Source organism: Hemicordylus capensis, chromosome 4 (assembly GCF_027244095.1).
Source record: "Hemicordylus capensis ecotype Gifberg chromosome 4, rHemCap1.1.pri, whole genome shotgun sequence".
In the NCBI taxonomy this organism is placed as follows: Eukaryota; Metazoa; Chordata; class Lepidosauria; order Squamata; family Cordylidae; genus Hemicordylus; species Hemicordylus capensis.
In genome coordinates, this window is record NC_069660.1 from 69,275,894 (window position 1) to 69,303,321 (window position 27,428).

The following is a 27,428-nucleotide window of genomic DNA, read 5'->3' on the forward strand; positions in this document are numbered from 1 at the left end:
GTTACCTTGCCACTGCGGGCACTTGGCAGCCCACGGTGGTGGTGCATTCCCTGATCCAGCAGGGAGGCTTGCCTACCCCTGTTGCTCAGCTGGCTTCTGCACATGCACGGTGGCCACTTGAGTGGTTGGCATAGCACTTGGCTGCGGTGCCGTAGTGATGTGCATGGTCCGGAGCAGTCCGGACCAGCACCAAAGGGGAGCCTATCTTTTAGGGCGGGGAGGGCTTGTTTACCCCTCCCGTGCCTCTTTGCCCCCGCCAGTGGCCGTAATTTACTGTAAAATTGGGGCGCTGGAAACCAGCCGCCCCAGCCGCCGCCGCTTCCGCCGCCCCCCCCGCGAGCAAATTAGAGGGGAAAAAGGCTACTGCCTACAAGGAAGGGCTACTGCCGCCCTGCCGCCGCCACCCGCCACCCCTCCACGAGTGCTCACCAAGTTAGAAGACTTTAGAGAGGAGCTCGCAAACAGAGCTCCTCTCTTATCGAAGCCTCCGGCCCAACTGGGGCCTTGGGCGCGTGCGCACGCGCGCTAGAGCTCTTCTTCCACTAGAGCTTTTGCCGGAGGCCCGGTCTACCCGCCGGGAGGAAGCCGGGTAGACCGGGCCTCCGGCAAAAGCTCTAGTGGAAGAAGAGCTCTAGTGCGCGTGCGCACGCGCCCAAGGCCCCAGTTGGGCTGGAGGCTTCGATAAGAGAGGAGCTCTGTTTGCGAGCTCCTCTCTAAAGTCTTCTAACTTGGTGAGCACTCGTGGGGGGGTGGCGGGTGGCGGCGGCAGGGCGGCAGTAGCCCTTCCTTGTAGGCAGTAGCCTTTTTCCCCTCTAATTTGCTCGCGGGGGGGGGGGCGGCGGAAGCGGCGGCGGCTGGGGCGGCTGGTTTCCAGCGCCCCAATTTTACAGTAAATTACGGCCACTGGCGGGGCAAAGAGGCGCGGGAGGGGTAAACAAGCCCTCCCCACCCTTAAAGCAATACCCCCCCACCCGGACCGGACCAACCAGGGCAGAACCGGTCCGGCAGTTCGGCCATTCTATAGAATGGCCGCCGGACCGGTTCGGACACACGCCTACGGTGCCGACCACTCAGTTGGCCTCTGTGCATGTGCAGAGGCCAGCTGAGTGGCAGAGGCAGGGCAGCTTCCCTGAGGACTGCTGGGTCAGGAGCTGCCACTGCTGTTGCAGCGGTCAGGGGGGCTCCCTGTGAGAACAAGGGACACCTATGCCCTCCCTACACCACCGGATACATTGCATTCCAAGACTGTGGAATGCACTCCCTACTGAGATACAATCCTCCCCATCTCTGACAATTTTTAGAAAGCACTTGAAAACCCACCTCTTCACCCAAGCCTTTTCTTTTCTTTAAAATTTTAAGGTTTTAATTCGTGGTTGATTTTAAATTGTTAAATTGTTTTAAGTTTTTGTATATATTTTAACTTGTTTTATACTGTTGTTAACTGCCCAGCGACGAAAGTTTGGGGTCTGACTGAGAGGCTGAAAATCCATGCATGTACATTCTAAGCATCTTGCCTGAATGTGAGCTTTCACAGATATATTTCCAGTTTAGGTGTCCATATATAAACAAAAGTGAATAGTGTCAAGTAAGGGAGGGGTAGGGTAAGTAAGAACAGTTACTTCTTTACTCTTGGTGGTTATGTTCTGGAAACCCTTACTAGCAGGAGATGCTACTGTATGAGCACCTCTTTCCCAAGGAGATAACCTCTCAGTTTGCTGAACTCCAACTTTTCTGTGCAGATTAGGCTAGAATTAGAACTCTTACCTTGGGACAAATGAGGTTTCATATGGAAGGGACCAGAACCAATTAATAATAACGTTGATCATTTGTACAGAGTGCTTGAGTGCTTAAAGCACTTGTCATGTATTATCATGTTGTAATCATTACAATAACCTTATAAGGTAAACTAGCCAACCCACATAGAGCATTTTCCCATCTCTTTTTATTTCAGTTTTCCACCACTCGCAAGCACTGTTTTTGAGTCAGTGGGTTTAGGATGTTGGGCGAGTGTAGGGAAGATCCAGTTTCAAATCTGTACTTAGCAATGGATCTCACCTTGGGCCAATCACTATCTCAGCCTAATCTACCTCATAGAGTTGTCGGGAGTCTAAGATTTGGGGGTGAGGAGACCCGTGTGCTCTCTTCAGCTTCTTGGAAGAGGGGCAGGATCAACATCTGATAAATATCTTCTGAAACAAAGGAAAAACTCATTTTCTTAATGCACCATGTACAGCTGTGACCATTACATGGAAAAGCTGTCTCTTGATTGAGCTTCCTCTGTATGCATCTGAGCCATTGAGCCCCTGTTTGGAGCAACTCTCTGCCTCATACAGTGACACACTGGACATTCTGAAAGAAAACTTTCCATGGTTCAAACATTATAAGGAAACTCAGCTAAAGCCTGGCTCTGTGCAACACCTCTGAGAACACACACTCCCCTACCCCACCCTCATGAGCGTCTACTTCCAATTTAGATTAAAATAAACCAAGATTGGTTGTAACATCTAAACCAATCAGTCCTGGTTTATTCTAGCCTACCTAGCTAGAATAAACTGTGATCTGAAACCGAGCTTTGAAATGAGTTGAAGATCGAAGTTTTTTCAAGTAAGTAGGTTAGAATAAACCAAGATCGGTTGGATCGGCCACCACAACTGATTTTGGTTTATTTTAACTTAAATTAGAAATAGACACTCATGAGGGCAGGGGAGCGAATAGCATGTGTTCCTGAGGCTCAGAGATGTTGTGTGAAGTCCAACTTTAACTGAGGTTCCGCATGATGTCTGAACCAGCCCCATACCAATGATATAATGGCTGGACTTTGGCTTCGAGACAGAGCTACCTATTAATCTCAGTCTCCCTTGCAGCCATGACCATGTGATTTGCACAGGATGTGACAGCACTTCTCATCTGGCATTGTCATGTTTTCCACTAGTTTTATCTATTGCTGTCATTTGTACCACGTTGCTTATTGTGCGCTGCCTGGACCTCTAGTGTGGTTCTTTTACTGCCTGAGAAAACAGTGTTAACAGAATGTTGAGTGTTATCCACCACCCCCTATACAAATCACAGCAAGCTGTTTTGATCAAGCAGAGTACTATTAATTAAGTGCCTGGAGCACAGATTGATGGAATGTAGTGAGGGGACTAAGGAAGATAGATACAGTCCCATCGATGCCAACAAAATAGGACACCTCTTCAAAGCCCCTGCCAGACTTCCAGTGAAGTGTTTTGAATGTATGCTCCAGCATTTGGGGATTACTTTAGTTCAAATTGGGAGGAACATTGCAAAATTGTAATAAAATATTGCTAGTGAGATTCCACTCACCTCTGTAATTTTCCTAGAATTTGTAGGGGTGGCTTAGTCTGTGTGGAGGAAGGTTGCATAAATACTCTGCAATACAGAGCCTCCATTTTTTAAAAGTACAGTAGGACCCTCGTATTCATGGACTCACCATCTGCGGTTTCGCGTATCTGCTGTGGGGTGATTGACACCCAACCTCGGCATATGCAAATGAGATCCGGCAAAAAGGGGGTTAACTGTGTATTTGTGGGTTGGAGGCATTTTGGGAATAGGAGCCATTTTGTATTTTGTTTACTTGAGGGAAAAGTGGGAAATCATGGGGGGGAAATAAAAACAAGACTGTTTTACTCGGTGGGGGGGGGGGGGCGGGCATTGCTGGATCACCGGAGATCCACAGAGCATGGCAGAGCACTTTTATTTTGCCCTTTAAAGCCTTTTAAAAAGTTTTTTTTTTTTTGCTAATTTCTGGGGCTCCGGGAATCTAACCCCCATGATTCCATTGTCCCAATGGAATCAGGATTCCATTGCAGACAATTAGTGGTTTCTATATCCACAGTAGTAGCAGAGAACAGAACTCCTGCAAATACCGAGGCCCTTCTTTTATTTGTTTGTTTGTTTGATTTGATTTGATTTCTATACTGCCCTTCCAAAAATGTCTCACGGTGGTTTACACAGAGAAATATTAAATAAATAAGATGGATCCCTGTCCCCAAAGAGCTCACAATCATCTCCTCCTCCTCCTCCTCCTCCTCCTCCTCCTCCTCCTCCTCCTTCTTCTTCTTCTTCTTCTTCTTCTTCTTCTTCTTCTTCTTCTTCTTCTTCTTCTTCTTCACTTAAGCAGTGCAGGAGACCTTATGTAGTTGAACTATATTATCAACAATTTGTCAGATACTATGGAACAATATGGGAATGAAATATTTGGGAATTAAAGACTTCAAAAAATACAAGTTATCTCTTTGAGAATAATTACAGGTATCTGAGTATAGATGTTTAGAAGCCGCACAGAGGAGAGCACCTTTTTAAAATGTCATGTTAGGTCAGCAACAACAAAATTTTTGTTCCTGACAATTAGTTTTGTTAGCAACAAAAAATGTGATATTTCCCCTGTATCTGTATTGATACAGCCAAATTAAACTTCTGGGAAAACATGGAAATATATTTTTCATGGGTTAGTAAGAGAGCACGAGTATAATGTAAAAAGCCCTAATGAATCCATTGAAAAAGAGGGATTCGGTTCCCAAACGTATTATTATGATGCAGCTAAAGGCCAAACTAGATGTGACATCAGGAGATCTGTGATCAGATTACCCACTGTTTTTTAGAAGTTTAATAGCAGCCTTGGGCCCTGAATCTGATCAGTACCACAGTGCTGGGTGGTCAGGCTAACCCTGTGTCATTTTCCCCAATGAAAATCACTCCCTGAAGCTGCCTGGTGTGGGTGAACATACTGGCTGACATCCAGACTAAGTTATTCAATAGTACTACTCAGGAGTTACTCTAAAGGACTACTGAATTTCAGAGCACTTCTGTTGAATAATTTAGCCAGGATATCAGCCAGTGTTCTGATCCCATGGGAATATAGCTACTTGGGGGACATATTTAACCCCTTTCCCCAACACTGATCACATCCCCTTGTGATCTTCCTCTTCTTGGAGGAAGAGTGGGATATAAAATGTAATGATGATGATGATGATGATGATGATGATGATGTAACCAACAAATGCAACATCTAATAATAACACCAGAATTAATAAGTGAAAGAGCAAAGAAAATTAAAAATTGGACTACTCCAGGCGACGATGAACTGCATGGCTTTTGGCTTAAACACCTAACAAGCCTTCATAAACAACTATCAAAACAGTTCAATCACATTTTGCAAGGAGGTGATATTGAACAATGGCTAACAACTGGGAAAACTCATCTCATCATGAAAGACCCAGCAAAAGGTGCAGTTCCAAGTAATTATAGACCGATAACCTGTCTGCCAACCATGTTCAAATTATTAACTGGAATAATAGCAAATGAAGTGATGCAACACTTATTAACTAACAAACAGCTTCCAGTTGAACAGAAAGGAAATTGCCCGAACACCAGAGGCACAAAAGACCAGCTGCTGACTGACAAAATGATTTTAGAAAATTGCAAGAGAAGAAAAACCAATCTAAGTGTTGCATGGATTGACTACAGGAAAGCCTTCGATTCATTGCCTCACACATGGATACTAAAATGTTTAGAAACAACTGGTGTCAGCAAAAACCTTCAGATATTTATTGAAAAAGCAATGAGCATGTGGAGTACACAGCTAACAATCAATGGCGAGACACTTGGACAGGTTAGCATTAGAAGAGGCATTTTCCAAGGGGACTCACTATCCCCTCTGTTGTTTGTAATCGCCATGACCCCACTTTCACAAATACTAAACAAAACAGGCCTCGGATACCAAACATCTAAAACATCAAGTAAAATAATCCATCTGCTCTGCATGGACGATCTGAAGTTGTATGGAAAGTCCCAGTCAGAAATTGAATCACTGCTAAACACTGTCCGTATATTCAGTAGCAATATAGCAATGGAGTTTGGACTAGACAAGTGTGCTGCATTAATAATGAACAGAGGGAAAATAACAAAAACAGAGGAATAGAACTGCCCAATCGAAGCAACATCAAGAACCTGGAAGAGAAAGAACATTATAAATACTTGGGCATTCTCCAGGCTGATAACATTGCACAGACTGAAGTTAAAAGAAAAATTGGAAGTGAATACATCAGGAGAGTTAGAAAAATCCTCAAGTCCAAACTCAATGGCGGGAACACCATACAAGCCATAAACACCTGGGCTATACCTGTTATCAGATACACTGCAGGAATAATAGACTGGACCCAGGCAGAACTAGAGACGCTGGATCGTAAGACCAGGAAAATCATGACCATCAATCATGCTCTGCACCCCCGCAGTGATATCGATAGGCTATACCTCCCTCGCAGCTCAGGTGGAAGAAGAATGCTGCAAGTCCATCAAACAGTAGAGGAGGAGAAAAGAGGCCTTGAAGAATATATCAAGGACAGTGAAGAAGATGCACTTCAAATGGTCAATAATGCAAAACTATTCAACACCAATAAAACAAAGCAGGCCTACAAGAAAGAACAAGTCAAGAACCGAGCAGAAAAATGGAAAAATAAGCCACTGCATGGTCAATATTTGCACAATATAAGTGGAAAATCAGACATCACCAAGACCTGTCAATGGCTTAAGAATGGCAACCTGAAGAAAGAAACAGAGGGTTTAATACTGGCTGCACAAGAACAGGCACTAAGAACAAATTCAATAAGACCAAAAGTCGAAAAATCCACCACAAACAGCAAGTGCCGCCTTTGTAAAGAAACAGATGAAACAGTGGACCACCTAATCAGCTGTTGTAAAAAGATCTCACAGACTGACTACAAACAAAGGCATGACAAGGTAGCAGGGATGATACACTGGAACATCTGCAAAAAATACAAGCTACCTGTAGCCAAACATTGGTGGGACCATAACATTGAAGAAGTTGAAGAAAATGAAGATGTAAAAATATTATGGGACTTCCGACTACAAACAGACAAACTTCTGCCACACAAGACATCAGATATAACTGTAGTCGAGAAGAAAGAAAAACAAGTGAAAATAATCGACATAGCAATACCAGGGGATAGCAGAATAGAAGAAAAAGAAATAGAAAAAATAACAAAATACAAAGATCTACCAATTGAAATTGAAAGGCTGTGGCAGAAAAAGACCCAAATAATCCCAGTGGTAACTGGCGCCCTGGGTGCAATTCCAAAAGACCTTGAAGAGCACCTCAACACCATAGGGGCCACAGAAATCACCATCAGCCAATTACAAAAAGCAACTTTACTGGGAACAGCCTATATTCTGCGACGATATCTATAATAACAGCAACAACATTGACAATAAAATTCAGCCATCCCAGGTCCTTGGGAAGGACTCAATGTCTGGATAAAATAAACCAGCCAATAATACCTGTCTGACTGTGTAAACAAGAAATAATGATAATAATAATAATCCCCTATCACCATGATCCAACTTTTAATAAACAGTGAGATCCAAGTGCAGATCTCCTGACATCATACCTTGTTGTTCCCTAAACTGGCAGCAGAGAGATGTATAGATTCTGTTGGAGCAAGAGGATATAAGAACTCCCTTTGTTTTCAAACAATAATTCTAATTTTAATAATTTAATTAATAATTTAATAATTCTATTTAATTTAATTTATTTAATTTTAAGGTAATAATTTTAATTTTAATATGCTTTGAAATGGTTTTTGATTTTCATTGTTATGTGTCTTTTATTTTAATGTAAACCACCCTGAGCCACTTTAGGGAGGGCAGTATATAAATTAAATAAATAAATAATTTGGAAAATCAGAAACTCCAAATGCAAATATGAAAATATGCAAATATTTGCAAATAAGAAAAACTGGAAAGTGTATAGAACAAACTGAGCTCCACTCTTGAGAGCTTCTCTGTCCACGCTGAAGTGAGTTTCAGAGTCCTAGGTCAACCCAAAACATTGTAAATGACCTTTATTCTCTCTCTTCCCTCATGCAATACCAAACCCTTAACTCTTTTAAATTGCCATTCGTTTTCAGCCCTGGAACTCTGCTCCCAGAAGCACAGGATTCTGGTCCAGCTTTATAAGGCAGATATAGAGTTACCAAAATTTTTTGTTCCTCATGAAGATATTTCTGGAGACCCCCCACCCCCATCCTCAGTATTGTTTCCAGTATTTTTACAATATCGGGTCATTAAAATCTTCAGGATTGCTCTCAAAAGTGACCTAGAAGTGGCTGCCAATTCCTGGAGACTCCAGGACAATCCTTGAGGTTTGGCAACCTAAGGCACATGGAAGGTCAGATGGAAGGAACATATGGGGGCCTTTCAGACAACTGGGTGGGCAGGGGAGAAGGCTGGTTCAACAACCAGTATACCTGGCAAAATAAGTACAGCAGATGTGATACAGGTGTGTGTGTGTGTGTGTGTGTGTGTGTGTGTGTGCAGAAGGTGGAAGGAGGCCATTGAGCCAACTCCAGGTTTCAGGGGGGTCCCTGCAAACTGCCCTACATGGGTCCCCTACTACCTGTGCACACCAAGAGTTACACCACCACTACATAAAGGTTATGGCCACAGAGGTGGTCTCTTGGATCATTAGTGGGCCCTTCTGAAGACCCCAGGTTCTCAGCAGCTGCAAAGTTATTCTGACCTTGATAACAGCCTTGATATATCTCATTCATATGTGTGCTCTTATGACAAGCACTGGTTATTTCAGTTAATATCTGAGAACCACACCTCACAGTTAAAAATAACACCAAAATTAAGGTCATTTTGTGATGGCCTCACTGCTTAGATCCCCAAATGTCTTTGGCTGTCTCCAGAAAACAAGTATTGTATTGTAATTTTATTTACAGTCATTGACCAAACAGAATAAAAACTAGTAAGCATTAAAGTGTGTGTGTGTGTGTGTGTGTGTGTGTGTGTGTGTGTGTACACACACACACACACACACACACACACACAATTTAAAATTGGGATGATATCCCATTATACCTTTTTAAAACAATATAACTAAACTTAGCTACAGAAACAGAAATTGAAGCATCTTTATCTGAAAGCAGATGTTTTTACAAGGTTATCATCGGATTGATCTACCAGTTTACATATTAAAGGAACAATAAGGCGTTCCCTGGGATATAAATGGAGATTACAGTGGAGAAGGATATGTGCAACAGTTTCTGTATCTCCTGACCCACAACTACAGTGTCGTTCTTCTAAAGGCACACCCTGAAACCTCCCAGCTAGAAGTGCAGATGGAAAGGAATTAACCCTTACTCTCATGAATATCCATCAAAACTTAGAAAAAGTAATTGTCGACAGATATTTTGCGGGGGAAAGATCCATATTATAACTCTATAAAATTCTTTTTTATTATAACTCTATAAAATTATATTATAATTATAACATATTATAACTCTATAAAATTCTGGAAGCGCAGCCCAGTTTTCTTGGATCTCAATATCAACAAAGCGTTGTCTCACTACTCTTTTTGCATTCGCTAGACCCAGTTCCAGCAGTTGAGCTGGGTCTAAGCCTAGAGAGGTGAGTTTCGTACTTACTGTAGCACACTATAGTGACTGGGGACTAACTGAGAGAAACTCAGGAATTAAACCAACTGGTCGCAGATGTATTTTCAACCAGAAATAAATAATCAGAAGCCAGGCCCAAGATTCAATTTTTATAAAGCCAGCCTCTGTCCTTAAAGTCACATTTGCTGTACATTTTGGAGTGCCAAGTAAGTTCCTCAAGAACCCTGATTGGCTTCTTTCCAAAGTGTCAAACCTTGAGTATGGACCTAGTTGTATACCATACAATAATTGCGGAATGACCTTTGCAGTATAGAGCTTTAAGGCAGCTGGTATGAAGCCTGCATCCTGAGTTCTAAAAAATCTTAAGATTGCTGCTGTGCTGCGTTTTGCCAACTCTGTGACCATACTTATATGTGCTGATTTCCCAGCATTGTGTTGAAAAATTACCCCCAAGTATTTTATTTGATTTACCTGTTCTAGTCGGTGTCCATCTAGCATCCATACAATTTTTTTTATTTTATTGGTGAAACACATAATTTTAGATTTGTCGTAATTGAGCATTTCTTCTCCTCCCCCTCTCCGCTTTCCCAGAAAGTCCCTTGGTCTAATGTTGAAGAATGCACCCTGTAATTTCCAGTCATCTAGATATGGATTTGAAAGCAAGAAGTAATATGGATGTATGGAGTGAGATTGAGAAGTGGGTGTTTGGTCAACAGCTCAGTCTAGAGATCAAACACTAGCAAATTTATTATGCTTAAAGTAAAAATAGGGTGTGGCCAACATTTCCCCTTCCCTCCACTTGAAGATCGATTGACTAAAACAGTCTTGTAGCATACTGCTAATGGCTGTTGCTTCCTTGCATTGCAGTTGTATTGCAGAACTGCTGAATAGACCATCTTTTTCAGGAATGTGGTGCCTGCAATGCTGCAAGCATCTCCTGAGGCTCTTCTGCTCTCTGTGATCTGTCGCACATCCATTGCATTTCTTTTACCAGCAATGAGATACAGATAATCTTCCTTTGAGTAGTCTTGCTGGCCTACCTAGCACAGATCTCACAGTCTACCCGAGCAAATAGAACTGCAGCGTAGAATGTGTCAGCTGAGTGGAATCTGACTGCCATTGAGAACTCAGTGGTCATTGTGTTTTTTACATACTTTGGACCGGGGTCAGCAAGGAAGGTAGTTCAAATGTGGCTTTTCTCTTCTTTCTGCATATGAGTCGCGAAGGGATGAAGGATGGAGTGGATTGAAATGGTGCATGTTTCAGGGTAGCTCATGGTGCGATCAACTTTGTGCGCTTGGATAACAATTGGCTTTGACAGCTGTTAAGGGTTATGTATAGTCTAGTCCAGCACATACTTACTTGGAAGTAATTCCTATTGAGTTAAATAGAGCTTACTATCAAGTAAGTATGCATACAGTTGCAGCCATAGCTTGTCTATATGTGCAGCATCAAAGTGTGTCATAATATTTTACTTGGAGCCACAGACTCAATGTAGGTTAAGTGGCTAACAAAAGCACAATTGGGAAGCCATTTATAATTTTAGCTAATATAAGCTGTGGCATGATGTATACAGTAAATTAATGTGGGTGGGGTGGGGTGGTCACTTTTGTACTTGTATCTGCCTTGGCTTCCACACATTTACCTGAACAGTGCCCATTTGTGCTCATTTCATTTGTGCATGTGCTCTGTTCAGAAGATCTGGGGTGGGGGCCAGTGGGCATGATATTGACCCTCCTTCATACATCCTTGCACATACAGAATCATGTGAGGAGGGCTTTCATTCTTTGGTTTTGTGAACAACATGGATTTAGAGCCAAATATTCCAGTTTTACTAGAAGTGACTATCTTAACACAGACAAACACCCCAACAAGTTTAGAAGACTCTTAGTAGAGAATGTTTAACACATGGTTTACAAAAGCAGTAGTGAATAGAGTTTCCCGATAAAACACGGCCGCGTACCAACGAATGTGTGGTTGCAAAGGCAGAGAGAATACATCACTGTACGCAAGTCCCTACGGGTTTGGGTAGAGTCAAATATTAAAGAAGTTCAGTGAGAGGAATGTCCAAAAGGTCCAAGGGAGGGACGAATCCCAGTCTCACCTTGTGTGTGGCCGGCAGGGCCGTGCCAGTCTTCTTCTGCCAATTGCAGCCTCTGGGCGTGGGTGCTTGACAGCGGAGGGTCTTCTCCAGGTCCAGGGGGTCCTCCAAGGGCGTTGTCAGCAGGAGTTCCTGGCATGGTCAGCCGCTGTGCTGGCATGGTTTGTTTAGCATGCAGATATGCTATAGATCACATTCCCTATTAAAGTCTGTTCCTTTGCTATGTATTATCATATGGATCTTGGTTGCATCTTCCTTACCACCTTGGATAGCTGTCCTCTCCCCAAGCTTCACTACACTTTTTGTCAACCCCTAACTTTTCCCTCTGTTTCCACATTATTTATTTATTTTATTTTATTTATTCAGTTTCTTCACCGCTCTTCCAAAAGTGGCTTAGGGTGGTTTACACAGAGAAATAATAAATAAATAAGATGGATCCCTGTCCCCAAAGGGCTCACAATCTAAAAGAAACATAAGATAAAAACCAGCAACAGTCACTGGAGGTACTGTGCTGGGGGTGGAGAGGGCCAGTTACTCTCTCCCTGCTAAATAAAGAGAATCATCACATTAAAAGGTGCCTCTTTGCCAAGTTAGCAGGGGTAACAAAACATTACCCTGTTTTGTATACTTAAAGCTGCAATTATGTGCACATTTTCCTAGGAGTAAGCTTAACTGAACACAGTGGGCTGTGTAAATATGCCTAGTGTGCTGTTAATTTTCATTTTTGAGTTTTCTGGAAAGGGAATGAGTCGCTTCTATTTAGCTCCTGACACTCCGTTGGCATAAAACGCAAATGTTCAGTGCTAATGGTGGTCGAATATATTTCATGAAGGAGAGTGGGGACACTCTTGAAAACATGGATTGAACCAAAGGACTTCTGAGCTTGCTTATCCTTAAAGAAAAATATCTATTTTATTATGGGATCAGTCCCATAACTTCCTGCAGGGAAGAAATGTGAGGGTGAGTTTAGACCTAATGGCAGCACCTGAGGTTGCTGCTGTCTGGGGAGCGTGTGCTCTCACCCATCCTCATGAGAGCCTCTGCTTCTGGTCTTGGTAACCATATCCCTTGGTCACTGACTTCAAATCTAAGCTACAGATGTTGGGTTCCTACACTGAGCAAAGAGGCATCTTTTTAATGATGTTTTTAAAATTCTCTTTATTGAACAGGAGGAGAGTAACTGGCCCTATCCATCCCCAGCACAGCATCCCACCAGTGGCTGTTGCTGGTGTTTATCTTATGTCTCTTTTTTAGATTGTGAGCCCTTTGGGGGACAGGGAGCCATTATTTATTTATTTATTTATTTCTATGTAAACTGCTACTTTGGGAACTTTAATTGAAAAGCGGTATATGACTATTCGTTGTATTCATATTCAGATATGATGACCACTCTCATTATCATTATCACTCTCATGTATCATTACCGGGACTGGAAGCAGAGCTTGCACGTGCACCTAGGGCTACGGTGGTTTGTGGCAACTTCAGGTGCCATGCTATGCGTGAAACCAGCCTGAGTATTCTAAGGCAAATTGTGAGATAAACATCAATTATTTAATGATAGTTGTTGAATATGAACCTGGTATATTATTTATTTATTTTATTTAGTACACTTCTATACCGCCTTATACAAAAAGGTCCCTGGGTGGTTCACAGGGTTATACTTTCTATACGGTTGTACTTTCTATAGAAGATTCTTGTTCTCCTAAAGGACAGGTGAATACTTACAGTTTCAGGCTTAAATTAAGGCCTGCTTCCCCTCTCCCTTCCCTCTTAAAGTACAGGCCAACCAGAAACTCATAAGAGTAGACTGTTCCTAAGGAGAGTCAGTCTGTTTACATTCTCTGTTGGTCTCTTCACTTATAGATGGCCAGTGGCGCAGCATGCCTTTGTTCCTAACCCCTGAACCGAGCATCAAATAGTCACTAGTTTCAGTGTTGGTTTCCCAAGAGATGTCTGCAACCAGAGGCAATGGAGAGCAGTGGAAGTCCTTGGAGTCCGTGGGAATCAGCCGTAAGGAGCTGGCTCTTGCAGAAGCCCTGCAGATGGAGTATGATGCCCTGTCCCGCCTGAGGCAGGACAAAGAGGAGAGCCAAGCCAAGCAAAATGCTGACCAACCTCTCATTTCCTGGGATGATCCCATTCTGGATTACAACAAACCTACTGTCAGGAATGACTGCCGCAATATCAAGGTCATGAGAGGCCTTTCTGGTTCAGACCCCACCCTCAATTACAATGCACTCTCTGGCCAGGAGGTTTCAAGAGCTTTTGGAACCAACAATACTACCTCATCTAGCATGCTTTCTGAGCCAGAGAACCAGCCTTGGTGTAAGGGACCTCTCTCCAGTGACTATTTGTACATCTTTGACAGCACAGGGGGTGATTTCCTCACTGAGCCTCTTAATGGCACAAGTCGCCACAACAGCGGTGGCAGCAGCTCCCCCAAGAAGCTTTCTCCTCCACCATTGCCTCCTCGCATTGCCATCTGGAACTCCCCTGAAGTGAATCAAGCCTCCCTCAAAGGGTCCCAACCCAATGATATCAACATGTTCTCTTCAGCCCAGGAGAGGACTGATGGAAAACTGCTAGGCCGTAGAATCTCAGAAGAGGACCCGTATACCACAGTGGACTATGATGGTATCAACGATGCTATCACACGGCTGAACCTGAAGTCAACTTATGACACTGATCTTCTGAGGGAAGCTGCCTGGAGCTGGAAGGAAGGCAGAAGTATATTTGAGAAAGAAAGCAGTGGAAAGCCAGTTGCTCGCAGCAAAACTATGCCTCCCCAGGTCCCGCCCAGGACCTACGTCTCCAGGTCTGATGGTCGGAAGAATGTTGCACCCAACAAGAACAGAAGGATCTCAGCAGATCCGGTAAGATAATGTTTATGCAATCAAAATGATGTATGCTTAAGAAGAACCTGGAGTGTATGATAGAGGGGGAACAGGAATGGCTCTTCCATGAGGCAAGGTTAGGAGGCCACCTGGAGTGGCAGGTTTTCAGAGCACCACTGCCTCACTCTGCCTCCTTCGACCTGAGCAGTGCTTTGCTAAATTATGCCACTCCACTTATCAGAGAGACAATCCAAGATACCCCTGCTAACTTAGCCAAGAGGCACCTCTTAACGTGGTGATTCTCTTTATTTAGCAGGGGGAGAGTAATTGGCTCTATCCACCCCCAGCACAGCATCCCTCCAGTGGCTGTTGCTGGTATGTCTTATGTTTCTTTTTTAGATTGTGAGCCCTTTGGGGACAGGGATCCATCTTATTTATTTATTATTTCTCTGTGTAAACTGCCCTGAGCCATTTTTGGAATGGCGGTATAGAAACTGAATGAATGAATGACTGAATGAATAAAATAAGATGGCCCCTTTCCCCATCCTGCTCTCACTCTACTGAAAGGCAGAGGCTGGCGAAGGGAGCAGAGGGAAGTGGACTGGGCCACTAGAGTGCTGGCCAAGACTGTTTCTGTAGTAACACTCTAGGCCAGCACTGTACTCGCTGGCTCAAAACACTTCTGCTCCCTTCCCTGGTAGGTGTAGAGGAGGGAAATGAAGCAGAGGTCCAGTTCATGTTACTGCTGAGTGAAGTAAGTCCGGAGGGTTGGGATAGTGGGTGTGTGTGTGTGTGTGTGTGTGTGTGTGTGAGAGAGAGAGAGAGAGAGAGAGAGAGAGAGAGAGAGAGAGACCTTTGCTGAGGTTCACTAGTATATTGAGTATATATTTCCTTCCTCCTAGAGCCTGTGTTCATATTGGGACTGTGGCTATGAAATGAAAATGAAATGAAATGAAAATAAGTCCACTCATAGGTTTCACAGGGAAGTTTTGCACAAGTGTAAAATTTTGAGCATCCCTGTGATTTCACCCAGCAACATGATCTTATACTAGCGCAACTTTGTTAGTTGCACAAGCAGCAGAGCACTAGGATGCCAGGCCCTATTAAGAATATATATACACATTTACAGTGTTTACATCTATTTACAGTTTACAGTTTTTTTTAAAAAAGGAATAAGACAGTTCCGTGCCCCAAAAGGGCTCACAGTCTTTAAAAAAAAAACCTCAAGAGAGGCTTCAGCAATAATCACTGCAAAGAGACTGTTCTGGGGCTGGATGGGGAGATACACACACACACACACACACACACACACACACACACACACACACACACACACTCTCACCACCCAAAACTCATGACGCTGGGCTATTGAACAGATTAAAACAAAAATTAAAACAATTTAAAACCATAAAAGATTTTATAAGTGTAATTAAATGCTTGGATGAATAAATGCATCTTAATGGCCCTTCTAAAAACTGTCAGAGATGGGGAGGCTCTTATTTAGGCAGGGAGTGCATTTCAATACCTCAGGCCTGCAATGGAGAAGTCCCGTCCCTGAGTAGCTACCAGATGAGCTGGTGGTAACTGCTGAGAGACCTCCCTAGATGACCTCAGTAGGCAATGGGGCTCATAATAACTGGCCCTATCCACCCCCAGTACAGTACCTCCAGTGACTGTTGCTGGTGTCTATCTTATGTTTCTTTTTAGATTGTGAGCCCTTTGGGGACAGGGATCCATCTTATTTGTTTGTTATTTCTCTGTGTAAACCACCCTGAGCCATTTTTGGAATGGTGGTATAGAAATCAATCAATCAGTCAATCAAATAAATAAGGGAGAAGGTGTTCTCTTAAATATATCTGTGAAATTATATTTAATGCACAACCCTGTAACATATTAGCTCTTTTGAGGTTCATTTCATGTAGAATGAATGTGAGGAAGGGATACGTTGAAAGGTTGTTGCTTTTAGTTGGCTTATGTTTTTGTGTTTTTACATTGTATCTTTTAATCTTGTAAACTGCTTTGAGTGGTTTCATGGCCTGAAAAGTATGATAGAAAACATTTTGATAAATATGTGGGGAGAACCATTATGGCAGCAGGTAACACCCCAACCTATGCACATTCATTGTACTGTCTGTAGGAAGCCCCCATGCTTGCAGATGCTCAATAAGATGTTCTAATGCTCATAGTTTGGGGGTGGAGTCTGTCCCTGCAATGCTCCCCCTCCATGTGTGTTCACTCCTTTTGGAATGAATGCCTGAAAAGGACTGAACTCTTGTGTTTTGGGGGAACCTCTCCCAAAATTCCCATTTGGCACTAAAATGTTGGACTGAAAACAGGTGGTACTCTCACAGAGATGCACATTTAACATTGTCTGGGAGCTCCTGGAATAATAGATTCTGTTTCCTCTTCCTAATCCAGATCTGAATGTGACTAACAGGATTTGTTGTCCCTCTTGCATGTTGTCTGTACTGAAGTTGGTGGTCCCACATCAGCAGGATCAGCTGCTTTGACACTGTGCCTTAGAAGGGTTATGTACATCTGTTGTGCTATTTATAAGATCTGTGCAACAAGTCTAATTGAAAGGCGGAGTCCAGCAAAGAGATCGGAGTTTCCTCTGGCTGTTAGTGCTCCTGTTTCCCAGAAGCAATACACAGCTTTTGAAATGTCACAGGATCCTTAGGGAAAAAACAGCATGTGTAAGGAGCAGTGTGACAGGCTAACTGTTTCCTGTTAGCAAGCAAGGATCAGGAATATTATTTCCATGTTAGCCTTTCCTCGTCAATCCCTTCTTCAAAGAATCTGTGGCCCTTTTGTAGTGCTGCTACAGCTGGATTCCCAGGACATTCCAGGCCTGGACCATGGAGAACTCCTTTACCAGCTTATCTGGAATTGTGAAAAGGTTGGAGGTGTGTTTTGGGAGATAAGAGCAGATGACAAATGTCTCTGGGATCTAAAGGGTATAAATCTCAGCAATCTCTCCATGGTCTCAAAACTTTATGGGACGAGCTCTCCCTTCACCCATTGAGAAATGCTGTTGGAAGCTGCTAGCAGAGGTTACGTAAGTTGCTCTCTGCTTTTGCTGTGCAAGAAACTAATTATAAAAGAGCATTAAAATTGCCTTTAGTGTCTCTTGTGTTTTGTCCCTCTCTTTCTCCTTCTCTCTCCCCCTTCCTCTAACTATTTGGTGGGTTAATTGCTCTGACAGTAGGACCTTTGTGTGCTTTGAAGGAGTGAATTGAGGCTCTGAGGCCATGTGCATCACACACTCTCTTTGGCCCGGCCTGGCATTCAAAGTGTTTCTGACTCTGCTTCCTCCTCATCCTACTGTGGCGTTTGGGAAGGAGTCATTGGAAATTCAGTGAAATGTTTTGTGAATTTTCTCTCTCTTTTCTAAAGTGCGCTTGGCTGTGATATATTCTTTTATTATTATTTCTTGTTTACACAGTCAGACAGGTGTTATTGACTGGTTTGTTTTATCCAGACATCGAGTCCTTCCCAAGGACCTGGGATGGCTGAATTTGATTGTCAGTTGTTATAGATATCGTCGCAGAATATAGGCTGTTCCCAGTAAAGCTGCTTTTTGTAATTGGCTGATGGTGATTTTTATTATTATTATTATTATTATTATTATTATTATTATTATTATTATTATTATTAGAAATATACATGTTTCAGCTAGAGTTGATGCAGAATAATAACACAATTGCCCCCAATCTGCTAATAACTGGGGAATGTCATCTAATCAAGAATCCAAATTATACATCAGTATAATTCATGCAACTAATGTGCTATTAAAATAAACACAATGCTGCAGTTCAAAAAAAAAGCTTGAAAGAGTGAATCAGCAAGAAATATCTTTGCTGGACTCTGTGCTGTTTCAGTTCAGCATTTGTGTATCCAAGTGGAAGTATGGGAACAAAGATAAAGAGGAGACTTAATAAAGCAGGTTCTTTTTTAAAAAAAATTGAAAGCATAACTTGTGTCATGCAGAGAGCATTTGCTGGTTCTGCAGTTGCCATTATCTGTGATGCAGATGTGCTGTCAGGCTGTTGACCAGTTATAGGCTGCTGGGCACACATCCCCATTTCCCCTCAAAACTGCTCCTGTCAGAACTGCTGCACAAGTGCAAACATAGAAAAATGTACCTTAAGGCAGTGTTTCCCGCCCAGTGTGCGATGGGACACTGGCCAGTGTGCTGCAGCTGACTTGCTGAATCAGCTCCAAAAGCAGAGTTGAAACTCCCTGCTTTTAAAGCAGACTTGCCCTGTAATGTTCTAGGAAGGGCAAGCCCTTCCCAGTGCATAAGGGAGTGGGTTTAAGGTCCCCACTTTAGTTGTCTCACTCCCTTATGCACCGAGAGCAACATGTCCTACCTGGTGTAATATGGAATGAATCAGCTCTAGGAAGGAAACAATGGAAAGTTACAAATAAGAATAAAACTTATATAAGAATAAAGAGCAGGAAGGAAGCTCAAATAAATAAAAATTACACAGCAGCTTTGCTGAGAATTCAATAAAAGCAGAACAAATACAGCTAAAAGTTTAAAAAGAGCAAATGACAGCTCATTGGCCAAAAGTCTGGATAAAATGGGCAGTCTTCACAGTCCCCTTTACATTAAATTTGTTAGATTTGCCACATAAACTCAAATTTTAGCTTTACCCATCTTCATTACAGCATTGAAAAGCTGCTGAAAGTGACATGGGAAGGTGGATTGAGTTGGAGGGATGTGCAGAACATTTCGCGGATGGACCGTTCCGACTCAAAATGGGCGATTTTGAGTGTTTCAAGTTTGAAACAGAATGCTCTTCAAATAAAGGGCCTGTTTCGAGCTCGAAACAAAGCAACCCCATTTGGATCAGAACATTTCGACATTCCGAGAACCATTTTGGAGGGCTGTGTTTCCCTTGCTGATTGGTACTAATAATTGGGACTGTATGGCATTGGCTGTTGTTACCAAAGGTCTTGACAGTGCTTTCTGTTTGCATGTCTTGTTTGGTCTCAGGCTACTTCTCACCATCGTCCTGTGGCCAATGGCTATGAGCTGTTTGAGGTCTCAGAGGAGAAGGACGAAGAGGTTGCTGCTTTCTGCCATATGCTGGACATGTAAGTGCTTGTCTGGGGTGGAAAACTACTTATCAAGACATCTTTCCAGGGTTTCCATTGACTAACACCCAGCTTGTAGCCTAAGTATATATAGTGCTGCAATAGCCTGACTGCCTCAAGCAATTAATTACTGTTGTTGATTAATCCTTGGCAACTGGAAGAAATCCTCTTTGTCCCTAGCATTTTTGCTGCATTGTATTTAAGCAATGGTTCCAGTAGAAAGAATATTCTAAGCCCACAATTGATTGGATGAGGGTGGATCTATTTAAGATTGTAATGCCTGTTGTGGCTTACAGTAAAGCAGCAGTAGCAGAAGGTGGATGACACATTCTTCCTGTGCTTTGAAAGTTGCAAGTAAAGGTATTGAGGAGTGCCACAAAGTGCATCGCTGAAGTGCATTGCACAAATTGATGTGAGCGATCTCCTTCATCTCAGCCTGACTGAGTGGTGCTGTTTTAAGAGAGAGGAGAAGCCTGTCTCTCTGATGCACAGCAAGTATGCTTCTTGCTGCTCCTCCCGCATGCATCTCTTTCCTCATGCCATGCAAAGTGCATCTCATTGTCTACTTGAGAATCGTAAATGATACTTCCCTTTCCCCTTAGACCATTTTTGCATTCTTCTTCAACCAGTCTAAAGTTAGACCAAGTTTACGTGAGCAACGACCAATGAAGCAACTGCCTGGCACGTAACTGAGATAGTGCAAGGCTTGGGGAAGCAGAACCACATTCTCCTAAGCTTCGGGGCAAACAAAAACCAGTTATGTTCTTTGTGTCAGGACTCTCCCATCTCTTGCCCACATTTTTATACACTATTCAACTCTTTGGTGGGTGTTGTACTCATTTGTCCACAGCAGTTGGCTACAGTTGAATAACACTGAAGGGAAGGAGGCAGCTGAGATAAGGAAAGATTAAGTGCCTGAGAAGTGGACAAAGAGGCACCTTTTCAAGTGGTGTCTCTATTATATTTAGAGGGAGAGCAATTCCCTTCTAGCATGCCTTCTAGAGGTTGTAGACATCTCTCCTGTGTCCTCTGATTTTGAGCATCTTTGTGACAGGAGACCATATTCTTCTTATTCCTTTACTATGTAACTGCTTTGATGGCTTTTGTTGTTGTTGCTGAAAAGTGGTATATTAAAAATGGAAATAAATACAGGTGCAGATGATGCGGCAGAAAGATGTGAGGTTCCTAAGGGACAGTGAGAGGGAAGCAGTAGGACCGAAGGGGGGAAATGGCTGGGCAAAGCCGCTGGGGATGAGATGTCTGCACTTATCCATCCATTCAATTAGAGTCCTCTTTATGGTCATACAGTCATGTACATCCCCACCATTCCCATTTGATGATTATAAAATGCAAGGTCCTTTTAGACAGTAATCTTAGATTAGATATTAACACAAGTAAAAGTATTTTAGAAGAGATCTTTAAGCCAGTGGTGAAACAGATTTATTTAGCATCTCAAAGGCTTAATACAATGGTATGAAGAAAGGAGAATTAATACGCTATTCATTCTCTTTAGCTTAATTTGAAAAACATAGGCAAAAAGAAGATTCTGTTGAATGTCAGAGAAACAGACACAGGATGATGATGGGACCTAATCCTTCTTTCCTATCTTATTTTGTTCACAGATTGAGATCTGGCTATAGTACCAAGGACTATTCCCTTACTGGTTATGTCTGGAGCGCTGTCAACCTCAGCCCTGAACACCTTGGCCATGGGATCAGCTTGAAAGTGACCGTGGTTTATGACAGCCTGCAGGAGCCTCTCACTTTCACCTGTGACTGTAAGTTGTGGCTTGAACTGGGAGCTCATACCTTCAGCTCACCAGGAGGGGAAAAGCACTCCCCATTATGGACTGCCAGCAGTTATACTAAATACTACCGTAGGATTGTCTTCTTCAGGGTATAGCCAGTGAGATGGTTTTCTAGCTCTTTTAGTACAAATGATGATTATCACCCCACAGGGCCACTTTAGACTTGTTCAGGTGCAGTAAATTCAGTGTTGTTGCTAATTTTTTCAGAAAGTCCATCTTGCCTTGAGATAGTATGTGAGCTTCTGTAGGAATATCATATTTCCCCAATATTCAAACAGCCTTATTGGTGGGTGGGATACAATTGTCCCACCCAGTTTACACATATACTGGCTGACATCCTGACTAATGCTGCTGCTACATAAGAACGTTGCACTACTTACTTGCACTAAGTCTGGAGCTTGTGTTCCAGACTAGTGTTGTACTAACGCAAACATGCTTGTGCAACAAGGTGTTTCATATGTTTTGCAGGGAACTCTTGCACAATAGCACACTTTTGAAAATTCCTGTGATTTCATGCAGCTGTGTAATCTTGTACTACCACAACTTTGTTGATTGTGCAAGTGCAGGGTTAGGATGTTGGCCACTATGATTGTGAATGTTGTGTGGGATGTGGTTGCATGTGCTCCTTCTTGGTAGTGTTTGTGATATGGTGTTTATCAACATGTTTCCCCTCCATGCCCATAACGTTTTGCAAGCCTTTTGAAATTTGTATTTTGTTTCTGAGTATTCTGGTTTATTGTTATCAAAGACTGAGTATACAACTGATGGTAAAACACTATCAAGGTTGCCCCCCACACATGCACCCAGAGCAGTTCCCTGGCATGGGTGAGGGCAGGGAATTCTTTTGCATTGTTAAAAAAACAACCACCACCCAACACATTTTTGGGAAGTTGTGAGAGTGCTGGAGTGCATACCCTCCTCATTTTCCTATATGACTACCCTCTAATATGGGCACCATGACTATCCTCCCCCACCCCCAGGATACTGCACTTTCCATTCTGTGAGGACTCAGTGTTCGGTTACTATGTTAGTGGCATAGATCGGTGTTAGAACAAATATAGCACTAAGAAAAAAGTGCAGGATTAAAAAAAAATTAACACGAAAAATCCATTAACTTTTAAAGAACAGTCAGACTGGATTGGGTTGCACACAACCCCATCTAGCCATCACCTGCAAACTGCAGTTGATGGCCACATACTTCAGATGAAAGTAGAAGCCTCACTCAAAAAGTATGTTGGAGGTCTGCACACCATTTCTGCACACCAACACAAGGGTGGGGGACAAGCTACCCCCCACACCTACACCCACCCAATTTCTGTTTCAGAAATCTAACATATGGGGCTCAGCTTGTCCACCCATAAATGCACTTTGCCCCTTCTTTGCCTGCCTCAATTTCTCCCCCAGTGCTACCACTGCATCAACAGCCTTTCTCCTCTGTTTGGTTTCATTTTGTCTTTTATCCATAGATATTTTTATTTTCCATATAATTGCATATATGTTGCCACCACCAGAAAATGCACTTGAGAGAAACCCAGACTTTTATTTTCTGTGCCTCGTTCATAAAGGAAAGGAAAGGTTGTGCTGTCGAATTGGTGTCGACTCCTGGCGACCACTGAGCCATGTGGTTTTCTTGGTAGAATGCAGGAGGGGTTTACCATTGCCATCTCCTGTGCAATATGAGATGATGCCTTTCAGCACCTTTTTATATCGCTGCTGCTTGATATAGTTTTCTATATTCTGGGAAACACACCAGCAGGGATTCGAACCAACAGCCTCCTGCTCTCTGGGCATGTTGCTCCCCCACTGCGTCATTAGGCAATCACCTCATTCTTAGTTACCTATATTTTATATAAAGCAAACCTTGAATATCATTAATTTGGAAGTCCTGAGTGGTATTTGTGAATTTAACAATTTTGTCCGGTGTTGCTATTTTTGTGTGTGTACTTTTGTTATTGAATGTTTGATATTTAACTCACCATATGAAATGGTGAGTTAGTTATCTTGGAGTTATCTTGGAGTTTGCTGTTCATTATTATCTTAATGCTTATATAACCTGTGACTGACTGACAGCTTTCCATCCATGAATCGTTTGAACAGTGCTTTATTCATGTCATTCACTTGCCTAATGAAGCACATATTTGTACAATTAGTTCAGCCTGACCTTGTTAATCAGGTGGACAAATCCAATTAAGCAAAGTCAGATTTTTTTGTTAACATTCCTTGTTAACAAATCTAGTATCAATATGACATTTAATTTTTAAATAAAGAAAATCCACCAGTTCATTAATTTCACGTTTATTTCCCTCTCTGCTCTTTATGATCGGTCAGGCTAAATTCAAGATGCAGAGGAGAGTGCTGCTAATGTGATTTGCTAAGATCACAATATTAGCTCAAATCAACTAACCCTTTCATAAAGATGGGGTACTCTAGTTCCGCTTCATCATACTACTTCTTAATTAACTGACATGCGTATTTTGATGCGCTGTGTTAGGCAATTGCTTTTCTTCATACTGATTAGGTCAATATCCCAAAAGGCCCATCTGGCCCCCTTGTAGTATGTGACTTGGATTCCTTACTTTGCCCATCCGGAGTTATTTGCTCTGCTGGAACTGCTATGCTGGGCATCTGCCCTTTGATTGTATCACACTGTGGTCTGGATTGTGAGTGCTAATCAGGGTGTGTGCCTTCAGTGGATAAAAGATACAAGCCGAACCCGCACAGAGCATCTGTGCGCTCTTTGGGGCCGGTCACCTCTCCCCGCACCCCCACGCCCTGCCCCAGTATCGGGGCTGCTGCCTCCTCGCCCCTCGGCCGGTCCTCCTCCTCGCCTCGCCCCTCGGCAGGTCCTCCTCCTCTCCTCGCCCCTTGCCTCCTCACCCCTTAGACCACCTGTCACCACCAGCCAATCGTCCTCTCTCTTGGGTGCACCAGCCAATTGGGCGCCTCCACAGCCCAGCCAATCAGCTGGGCTGCCGGGATGCATTTTTCCCTGGCACACCCAGGAGAATTATATATATAGATACTAGGTTTATGGCAGGGGACTGTATCAGATGCCCTTCCACTTCCTTGTTATTTTAGCTAATCAGTTCATGTATATCAAGAATATGAATGTGAATATGATGAATATTTATATTCCCAAAGCAGTTTACATAGATATACATAAATAAATAAAGAAGCAAATGCTTTCCAACAACACAGTTTCAGAAAACTACAAGAGGGAAGGCAAGTAAATTGATCTTTTTGGACACATATAAATGTATGTCAGAGACTTCTCTGGGCAGTAGTCTTCAACCTTTTGGCTGAGAACCCCACCCCCACCCCCGCACACACCTTTAATTCCAATTTGCAAGATGAGAACCATTTCTTAATACATATCTTTCTCTTTCTCTGTCTCTTTTTCTCAGAGCATAAATACACTGCAGAATATTGGTTTCAAAGTCATCCCTTCATCCTGGGGAACCCTGGGAATTGTAGTTCTGGAGGTAGGAGTTTAGGAATTTAGGAACCTGCCATATACCAAATCAGCCCATTGGTCTATCTAGCTCTGTATTGTTTTATGCAGGCTAGTAGCAGCTTCTCCAAGGTTACAGGCAAGAGTCTCTCTCAGCCCTATTTGGAGATGCCAGAGAAGGAACATGGAACCTTCTGCATGCAAGAGTGCAGGTGCTCTTCCCAGAATGGCCCCATCCCCTAAGGCGAATATCTTACTGTGCTCACACATGTAGTCTCCCAAGCAGATGCAAACTAAGGCAAATCCTGCTTAGCAAAGGGGACAAGTCATGCTTGCTACTACTAAATCGCAATTTCCAGGATTTTGGCAGGGGTAAGCCATGACTCTTAATACACTAATATAAAGCTGGTATACTTTTGCAGTGTATGCTTGATCTTTCACTTTCGCTTTTCTCCTTCTCTCCCCATCATCTTTCTCTTACTTAAAAAAAAAGTTGTGGCACCACTGGTGCAACCCAATTTGATGGGTGGGCCACAATCCACTTGGGGTTCTTGACCTTTTCATTGAAAACTAATGCTCCAGTATAGAAAGGGTTGAGATCCAGATACAATTATTACTGGCTAATCATAAACTTATGAACTTAGTCAAAGTTACTTGGATGCTGTGATCTGGTGCCCTTATTTATGCTTCAGCTAAAAGACACTAAATACATCTAGGAAGCTTTCCTTCTGGTTTGGTAGTGGCAGAACGGTTTATTGACAATGGTTTGCACTGCTGCAGGGAAAAGAGTCTGAGAGAACTGTGGGGACAGAATGACTCTTTCAGTGATGTCAGATGAAGTGAAGCTAGTGGACCAGTTAGAGCATGGAAGGGCCAGGGCAGAGAATTCCAGGGATTTTTGTCTTGAGACTCATCATGGTGTGTTTCTTGGTTTGCCCCCATCCATGCAGGCTCCTCTACAGTGGACTTGCTCATCTATCAAACATTATGCTACACTCACGATGAATTGCATGACATCGATGTGGATGACTTTGTGCTTAAACTGTGTGGCCTGGAAGAATTCCTGCAAAAGTGAGTGAGCACAAAAGTTTCAGACAGCCTGTCTGGTTTTTTGCTTCTTATGTGTATTCTGAATCCCATGATCTCAAAGGACTCTGGGTGCTAGAGAAATACAGAATTAGGGACTCTGCTGCTTTGGGGGATGGGGTGGCGTTGTGGAGCTAAGGTAGCAACCTGAGTCATTCCCTCTGGTATCACATCTGTTTGTAAGTTCTTCACACACTTCCTTAAACCAGGGACAAATGTTTGTTGCGTTGAGCCTCCGACAGGGCTGACCCTAAGATAGATAGTGCTCTGGCCAAGGAGTGTCTTTGGCACTCCTCCCACCAAGGGCTGCCTGTAGCTATAATTGGATGGAGGGGTGGGGGCATTCCTGGGCCTTTGAGAGGGAGGGGCCTGCCAGGTGAACAACAGCTTGCTCTTCACTCTCTGCCTCCCATCTCTCCAAAGAAGAAGGTGGGGAGGTGGAGGGAGGCAGCAGCCCATCTTCATTTCTTGTCCCAGGGCCCACTCTAACCTTGCTGTGCCCCTGCTCCCTCTATGGAAATGGGTGGAAATTCATTTTTGTAATTAGTACCCAAACAACCTGTAGAACTTTGAATTAAAGGTTAGAGACACTGCTCCTCCCCCCGCCCCCGGCTGTGTACTGCAGGCAGTTCATAGAGCTAGGGGCAGCCTAAGGTATTGTAGCACCTGAGGTGAGGTGCAAAATGTTGTCTTGACCCATGCCCCTGGTGGGGACCAGCCCCCTTTCAAAACCAGCCCTTGCAAGCTTTGAAAGCACATGGCAGGGCAGGGAGGCTGTTAGCAGCCCCATCTTCTTTCTTCATGCACCTTGCAAGCTTTCATGAGGAGAGGCTCTCCTGGCAAAATCTGCCAGGGTCCTATCAGTCCCAAAGAGCTTGATGGTGATGGCAGAGGGCATCTTGCCACCCTGCTGGCACCCCAATAATCTGCTGCCTGAGGCAACTGTCTCACCTGGCTTCATGACAGGGCCACCCCCACAATCAACAACAAAAAAGAAGCACTGAGCTCAGCTTAGCTCCCTCTTCTGGTAGGCACCCTGGGCGAGAGTCCAGCATGCTGACCTCTAAGGCAGGCCCTCCAAGTCTTCTCCAAGGTTGCCGTCAGGAGTCTCTCTCAGCCCTATCTGGAGATGCCAGAGAGGGAACATGGAACCTTCTGCATACAAGAATGCAGATGCTCTTCCATGAGCAGCCTCATCCCCTATCACTTTGTTTGTTTATACATTAACTAGCAATTTTCAGCCCATTAGATTAATGGGCACTAGTAGACCACCCCCGCCCCCCCGAGTGCGGCCGCCAGTGGGCCCAGGCCTTCCCAGTCCGCCCCGCCACCTTCAGCCTCCCCTTTCTGGCTTCCCTCACCACCTTGGCCGTACCTATAGCTCCGCTGCCACCTCGCCCGTACTCCCTTGGCAGCGGCCGCCGCCATCGGGGGCCAGTCGGCACGCTGCGGCCGCCGCTGCCTCACCCGCACTTGTGCCGCCGCCATCGGGGCCAGTCACCCGCCGCGGCCACCGCCGCCTCACCTGCATTCTCGCCGTGATGGCGGCAGCCATCGGGGCCAGTCGCCCCGCCACGGCCACCGCCGCCTCGCCAGCACTCTTTTCCCG

The 27,428-nt window shown here is 43.7% G+C and overlaps 1 protein-coding gene across 6 annotated transcripts in view; it reads left to right on the forward strand.

The window, feature by feature from the left end:
* Window positions 1-27,428, forward strand: part of PIK3C2B (phosphatidylinositol-4-phosphate 3-kinase catalytic subunit type 2 beta) — a 148,779-nt gene that overhangs the window by 41,328 nt on the left and 80,023 nt on the right. For 4 of the 6 annotated variants that reach the window (XM_053247859.1, XM_053247860.1, XM_053247857.1 and 1 more), the window contains exons 2-5: window positions 13,402-14,411; window positions 19,375-19,475; window positions 21,098-21,252; window positions 25,684-25,804. In XM_053247859.1, the coding sequence (XP_053103834.1) occupies window positions 13,488-14,411; window positions 19,375-19,475; window positions 21,098-21,252; window positions 25,684-25,804 (1,301 nt within the window). In that variant the 5' untranslated portion in view covers window positions 13,402-13,487. Of the gene's footprint in view, window positions 1-13,401; window positions 14,412-17,385; window positions 17,431-19,374; window positions 19,476-21,097; window positions 21,253-25,683; window positions 25,805-27,428 lie in introns of those variants that run through there. The other 2 variants (XM_053247861.1, XM_053247862.1) reach the window with 2 other exon arrangements.